Source organism: Salvelinus fontinalis, chromosome 12 (assembly GCF_029448725.1).
Source record: "Salvelinus fontinalis isolate EN_2023a chromosome 12, ASM2944872v1, whole genome shotgun sequence".
Classification (NCBI taxonomy): domain Eukaryota; kingdom Metazoa; phylum Chordata; class Actinopteri; order Salmoniformes; family Salmonidae; genus Salvelinus; species Salvelinus fontinalis.
Window position 1 is genome coordinate 14,031,250 of NC_074676.1, and position 6,746 is coordinate 14,037,995.

General features: G+C 42.1%; 1 protein-coding gene across 1 annotated transcript; it reads right to left on the bottom strand.

Moving 5' to 3' along the window:
- Nucleotides 1-1,022: 1,022 nt before the first annotated feature.
- rxylt1 (ribitol xylosyltransferase 1) lies at nt 1,023-4,868 on the bottom strand. Its single transcript, XM_055939814.1, has 6 exons — nt 4,216-4,868; nt 3,828-4,007; nt 3,547-3,649; nt 3,124-3,438; nt 2,595-2,765; nt 1,023-2,276 (listed from the first exon to the last, which is right to left on the bottom strand). Exons 1-6 carry the CDS (start codon nt 4,361-4,363, stop codon nt 1,874-1,876), a joined length of 1,320 nt encoding a protein of 439 aa, XP_055795789.1. The 5' UTR covers nt 4,364-4,868; the 3' UTR covers nt 1,023-1,873.
- Nucleotides 4,869-6,746: the final 1,878 nt, after the last annotated feature.

Consider the following 6,746-nt stretch of genomic DNA (forward strand, 5'->3'; position numbering starts at 1 on the left):
TATCTCTGCTGCAGAGGATAAGTTCATTAGCGCTACCGGCCTCAGACATTCCAGCCCAAATAAATGCTTCACAGAGTTCAAGTAACAGACACATCTCAACATCAACTGTTCAGAGGAGACTGGGGGAATTAGGCCTTCATGGTCAAATTGCTGCAAAGAAACCACTACTAAAAAACACCAATAAGAAGAGACTTTCCATGGACATTAGACCGTTGGAAATCTGTCCTTAGGTCTGATGAGTCCAAATTTGCGATTTTTGGTTCCAACCGCCGTGTCATTGTGAGATGCAGAGTAGGTGAACAGATGATCTCCGCATGTGTGGTTCCCACCGTAAAGCATGGAGGAGGTGTGATGGTACTTTGCTGGTGACAATGTCTGTGATTAATTTAGAATTCAAGGCACACTTAACCAGCATGGCTACCACAGCATTCTGCATCGATACGCCATCCCATCTGGTTTGCGCTTAGTGGGACTATCATTTGGTTTTCAACAGGACTATGACCCAACACACCTCCAGGCTGTGTAAGGGCTATTTGACCAAGAAGGAGAGTGATGGAGTGCTGCATCAGATGACCTGGCCTCCACAATCACCTGACCTCAACCCAATTGAAATGGTTTGGGATGAGTTGGACCGCAGAGTGAAGGAAAAGCAGCCAACAAGTGCTCAGCATACATGGGAACTCCTTCAAGACTGTTGGAAAAGCATTCCAGGTGAAGCTGGTTGAGAATGCCAAGAGTGTGCAAAGCTGTCAGGCAAAGGGTGGCTACTTTGAAGAATCTCAAATATAAAATATATATTTTGATTTGTTTAACACTGTTTATTACATATGTTATTACATAGAATAATAATGGTGAAGACATCAACACTATGTAAACTTTTCACTGGTACTATATATATTTATATATTCAGCAAAGCAATGTGTACTGAAATTAATGTGGTTCTATTGCTCCATCTGCTGGTGATCATGTTATGGTACAGATTCATTTTCTCTCCAGTCATGAAAAAATAAAACATTTACAACTTAACAAACATTACACATTTTAATAGCAAAACAAACAGTTTACAACATTTCACAGAAAACAAGATGCTACAGGAACAGTGTTAATCATTTTTCAAGCTCTAATGCATTAACAGCATGAAAACATGAGGTTATGGTTTACCACAGGATATGGTTTACTGCAATTGCACTGGAGATAGACCTACTCCTGTCACAATAACAAGCCCTACATAGTTCAAGGACAGGTCTATGATAAATGTAAAGGAGATATCCATCCCGACAAAAATCTAGATGGGAAAGATATCAGAGGAGGCTGGTTGGAGGAGCTATAGGAGGACGGGCTTATTGTAATGGAATAAATGGAACGTCAAACATGTGGTTTCCATATGTTTACTGTGTTTCATACAGTTCCATTCATTTCATTCCATTCCAGCCATTACAACGAGCCTGTCCTCCTATAGCTCCACCCTCCTCGGGTAAAAATTACAATAACTGGACCTTACTGAAAGGTCGAATACAATGTTGCTTTGGAGTGTGCATTCAGCAAGTAGTTCAAGAGTAACTGAAATCCCTAATCTTTTAAGTTACAACATAAATACATGTAAATCTTGAACTAATGTAAAATAAATTATGAAGAACAACAAGATTTACAGCCACCTCATTCTAATATAAGTCACCCATAACCTGAAATAAATGGTTTGTTTGAACATTATCTTGTGAGAGACAGTTGTCAGCTACCAGTGGAAACTTTACAAAATGGAGCCATAAGCCCACAAAAATGTGGCTTTTCTCCCTTAAACACACTGCCAATGAGATCCACATTGTACCTCGTAATTATGTGCCATTTTGTGTTTTACTCTGAGCTTTAAAAAGACTTAGCTGTTTTTGAAGAAGGTCTCCTCTAAGACCTCGGTGAACCTGTCCTTCATCTGCTGGCGGAAACTGCTATACCACTCCAGCAGTCTCCTCCTCCTCTCAGTCCTTTCCTCCTGGCTCATCATCTTCTCCCTTTCCAGGAGGCCTGGAAGCTCCTTCCAGTCTTTGAGAAAGATGAAGGGGGCTCCTGCAGCTTTGAGGAGACGCAGTGGGGAGCTGCGTGCAGCAGAGCACCCACCTGGGGTCACCATGTCTTCCACCACGGGTATGGAGCCGTAGGCACAGGCCTCGTAGATGCGGTAGCACTCCGTGTTGATTCCCACAGGGCAGAGGGTGAGCTCGCTTTGGGCCAGGGCTGTCTGGTACCGTCTCAGACTCTCCACTGTCTCCTGAGGAAGCCACCTGACGCAGAAGAGGAGGAATATTAACATCTCGTGAGCAGGGAGTTAGTTTAATGTATTACATATTTAAACAGTGCTTCTGTTGTGAATATATTCATATAGTACTTGTGAATTCCCTTTGCGCTACTTCTATTTGAGTGTGCTGACTCAATTGATATTTCACTGGTAAACAAAGCCTACCAACAAAAGTATTTCAAGTGAAGTGAGCTACTAGAGGTCCAAACCTCATTGAGAAAGACAGGATGCAAAAATTGGACTGAAAACCATTATTGTGAATTGATACAGTGCTTGACAGTGACAGCATAGCATAATGAAATACTTCTCTCTGCCAGTAGTGATGCACTCTTTGTCCAGTCCTGTTTGTTTCAAGATCCCCATGAGTGCTTCCCTCGAGGAGTTCTTGTAGACAGTTCCCAGGAAGTTACAGAGGAAGGGCCTTGTGGAGCTCACCATATGAGAGTTTGGCATGACCACAGGAAACTGCCTGTATCTGAACAGAGTGGGCATACAAATCCACTTTTAAAATATGCTCCTCTCTGGTGCAATGCTATACCTAAAGTGTTAAAATTTACTATTATGTAACCTACAATGGAAACATGAGTGAAAGAAGGGAAAAGTACATGGTGAGGGAAGAAAGACAAACAAGTGCAGAATTCTGAAACATGAGAAACAAACTCAGTGAAACCCTCAAACTAAATCAGGGCCTGTATTAACAAACCATTTCAGAGTAGGAGTGCTGATCTAAGATCAGGTCCTCTTTCCATATAATTATGATCTCAAAGATATAACTGATCCTTGATTAGCACTACTTCTCTGACACTTTATGAATAAGGGTTCAGATGACCTACGTGGCTACTCCAAGGGGCCACTGGAAGACATCCTTGTCGTTGACCCAGGGGCTGTCATAGACCAGGAAGAGCAGGTCCACAAAGCCCCCATGCCTCCTCAGGTAGGGGCTGATCCAGTCGTTGGTGCAGCGCTCGCTGCCCAGCAGAACCACAGCCACACGATTCACAGCGTGGAACTGCATCAAGGTCTGGACATGCTGCAGCCACCGGGTGGCGTAGGAGATCTTCTGCTGCTCCCGGCCGTTCAGCACCAGAACCACACTGTCTGTGTCCAGAGGAACGTGGCCTTGGATCACCGCTGGGCCTGTGTAGAAACTACAGACAGACCGACAGATGGTGGGTGGAGGGCTGTCAGAATAGCTGACATCAGCTAGATCATATGCATCTTATATTGTGATAGGAGTCTTATTTGTGATGGCTTACCTGAAATCTATCTTTCCCACCTGTATCTCCCCCTCTCTCCACTGTGCTTGTATGTCAGTGGGGCTGAGGGGACCTTCTAAAATATGTTCCCAAAGGTAAAGTCCTGATAGAAGAGAGGAGTTACTTCAGAAGGACAATATCCATAAGAATATTTTGTGTTTTTTACTCCATAATGTTTTTTACTCCATAATGTAACCTAACATTGTAAGAGGAAGCGTCAAACAACAAAGAGATATCAAGCAATATTATACAATCACAGAAGATCCCTAAAAAAGCATTACCTATGGCCGCTTTCCCCCAGATTTGAACTTTGTATCTCTTGGGCCTGTTCTTGTCAATGCGCTCCTGGTATTGTCTGAAAGCCTCCCTCTGTTTGTGCAGAGCAGAAAGCGCATTAGCCTGCTCATCCTCCCAAGGGTTCCACACATCATCCCCAATGTAAGGAGCCACAACACCACCACCTGTAATCCCCAAAACAACAGTACAAGAACACTTATTGGAGCTAGCTAGTTAGTGGTTTTCAAATAGCCAATTCACATGACCAGTCCATTACCATGTCAGGGTACTCACGTGTTGACTGTATATGATCATATACAACATTGGACATGACCCGCAAACTATGGACAGTGAGTTTATTTTGTCAGATAAGTAGCTAGCTAGGTAATTTACCTGAGGTTGCGACTGTAATTTTCTTCACCACTCTGTGGACACGGGTGATCACCTTCGTATTAAAAAATACATTGTATGCAGCATACAAGGAAAACACCACATACACAAAAACTATCAGGATGAATATTTTTCGGTGATGTTTTTTCATGTTTTCCTTCTCACGTTACCATTCTGCACTCGAGTATCAGTTAAAGTGACCAATATATGTACAGCTCGTTGTCTCGGAAACACTGAGAAAGCAATCAAAGGCGACTGTTTACAGTTCAAGGACCCAGCTCAAAGGCTGGCATAAGATTTGCCGGAGAAAAATGATTCCCCTTTTGGAATTAATCTACGTGAGCATTTTCTTCTTATCGTCATACAGAGCCGATTTGTATTTTGATAATTAAAGCGACTCGTGTGGCATAATTGAAATTAAATACAGAACAAATTGCTTAAAGATGTTATAAGAATTGAGACTGCGCGCTGAATCCTATTCCCGGATGTTACCCAGGACGTACGTAAGGCGGAGCGAGCTGACAGTTAAGGAAAAGACAGAAACTGCTTATCCTTTATAAATCCACGATCGCGCTCGTAGGCGATGTCATGGAGACTTTGTCTAGCAAAACTCATGCGCAGAAACACGTAATCGGATGTAACGGTCGACAAACGCCAAACTGCGCATGTGCATGCCATCAAATCAAAGGCAATCCAATATAAAATAGTGTTTGACGAAAATGAAAAGGTGCAGTTTATCACTTTCAACAGGTTGGACTAATAACATGTACAATTACTTAAAACATTGGCTCGAATCTAGGTTGTGCCTTTAGATTTCGATAAATAAAAAATATATAAAACTTCTCTCATTGACTACTCAAACCCCGGCCTGGTCTGCTTCACAAGCTTTCCCGAAAGTCTCGCAATGTTGCACCCTATGGGTTTAAAAACTCTGTGGTTAAGGCAGATTTATTAGAGAATGGAGGAGATATGAATCCCACTGGGCAATAAATGGGTGAATGTATAAGGTCTCACCCAGCACATTGTCGACCAATCGCATATCTAGAAACCTGCCTATTTTCCTCGAAAGTACTTAATGTCAAGATTCCAAAGCTATGTGATTTTACAGATAAGTTAATTATCTCACATCTCCGAAAATATTTGTTAGTTTGTACTTCTTGTTGACGAGACGTATGCCAATATATATTTTTTGAGCTAGCACCCAATTGATTCCTTACACCTTAAAGTAGAGCTCTCCTTGTCCCAGAATGCACCGCGCGGCTCATTGATAACGCATGGGCAACGTACACGATGGGTGTTATTACGATTCCAGTGGATTTTTGCATCTCCTTAAAAGTATCTCTGGTTAAGGCATGGGGAAGACTTCACTGGTCTTTTTCTAGCGATGGGAAGGTTGACTCTTTTTACTCATTATGATCTTTTCGATTTGTTCAGTCAAAGGAACAATTATTTATACTAATTTCATTAATTTGAGTCAGTAACTATGTTTCCATTAGTGTAGGCTGCTGAGTGGAGGATGGCTCATAATAAATGTCTGGAAAGGAGCAATTGGAATGTCATCAAACACATGGTGTTTCCATCCCAATTTTTTATGTGAGTAAAGTCACACCATTCCCCCCCAAAAATCCAAACAGCTGTGATGGAAACAGGTATTTTCTGTACAATTTTATAAATGCCGACAGAATTCTTTGATTCGACATGGTGGGATCTTTTTGTGTTGGTAAAATTAATAATGAGAGAAATGGTGGTGGAATGCCTTTATGTGCAAACCATCATATCAAAGTAAACTTGGAGTCACGCGATGGTATGGTGTGTGTTCCTCCCGCTATGACTTGGGAAACCATGCAGTTTATGAGGCTACAGATTAAATAAATGATTAACTTCACAGGGAGGTGAAAGTGCACAGGGGTTCTTGATGCTCCTTTCCAATAAATATTGAGGGTTTTATTTTGGTGACATGATGATTGATGCTTGACTGCCTTATGACAAATAAAAATATGCATAATAATCTCATCATGTAGACCAGGGGTGTCAAACTCATACTAAGGAGGTCCTAGTGCACAGGTGTCAAACTCATTCCACGGAGGGCCGAGTGTCTGCGGGTTTTCGCTCCTCCCTTGTACTTGATTGATGAATTAACATCACTAATTAGTTAGGAACTCCCCACACCTGGTTGTCTAGGGCTTTATTGAAAGGAAAAACCAAAAACCTGCAGACACTAGGCCCTCCGTGGAATGAGTTTGACACCCCTGTCCTAGTGTATGCAGGTTTTAGTGTTTTCCCTTTCAATTAAACCCCAGGTGAGGCGAGTTCCTTACTAATTAGTGACCTTAATTAATCAATCAAGTACAAGGGAGCAGTGAAAACCCGCAGATTAACTTTTGAAGTGAAGAGTTTAGATTTTTGTAGCAAAGCACTGTTAAAAGGTGTCATCTCTGATGTTACGTTGGATGTGGAGGACTCATGGTTACGAGGAGCATACCAGGAGTAGTTGGAGTACACCGGATGAACCGTGTAGTGGGTGGGGGAAAAGA

What these genes read in the sequence shown, in the direction of transcription:
- rxylt1 (XM_055939814.1), bottom strand. Translation starts at nt 4,363, where the DNA reads ATGAAAAAACATCACCGAAAAATATTCATCCTGATAGTTTTTGTGTAT. An exon ending in GTGGGAAAGATAGATTTCAG is followed by an intron (nt 3,439 to 3,546) that starts GTAAGCCATCAC and finishes GTCTGTCTGTAG; the next exon opens with TTTCTACACAGGCCCAGCGG. An exon ending in ATCACTACTGGCAGAGAGAA is followed by an intron (nt 2,277 to 2,594) that starts GTATTTCATTAT and finishes CTTCTGCGTCAG; the next exon opens with GTGGCTTCCTCAGGAGACAG.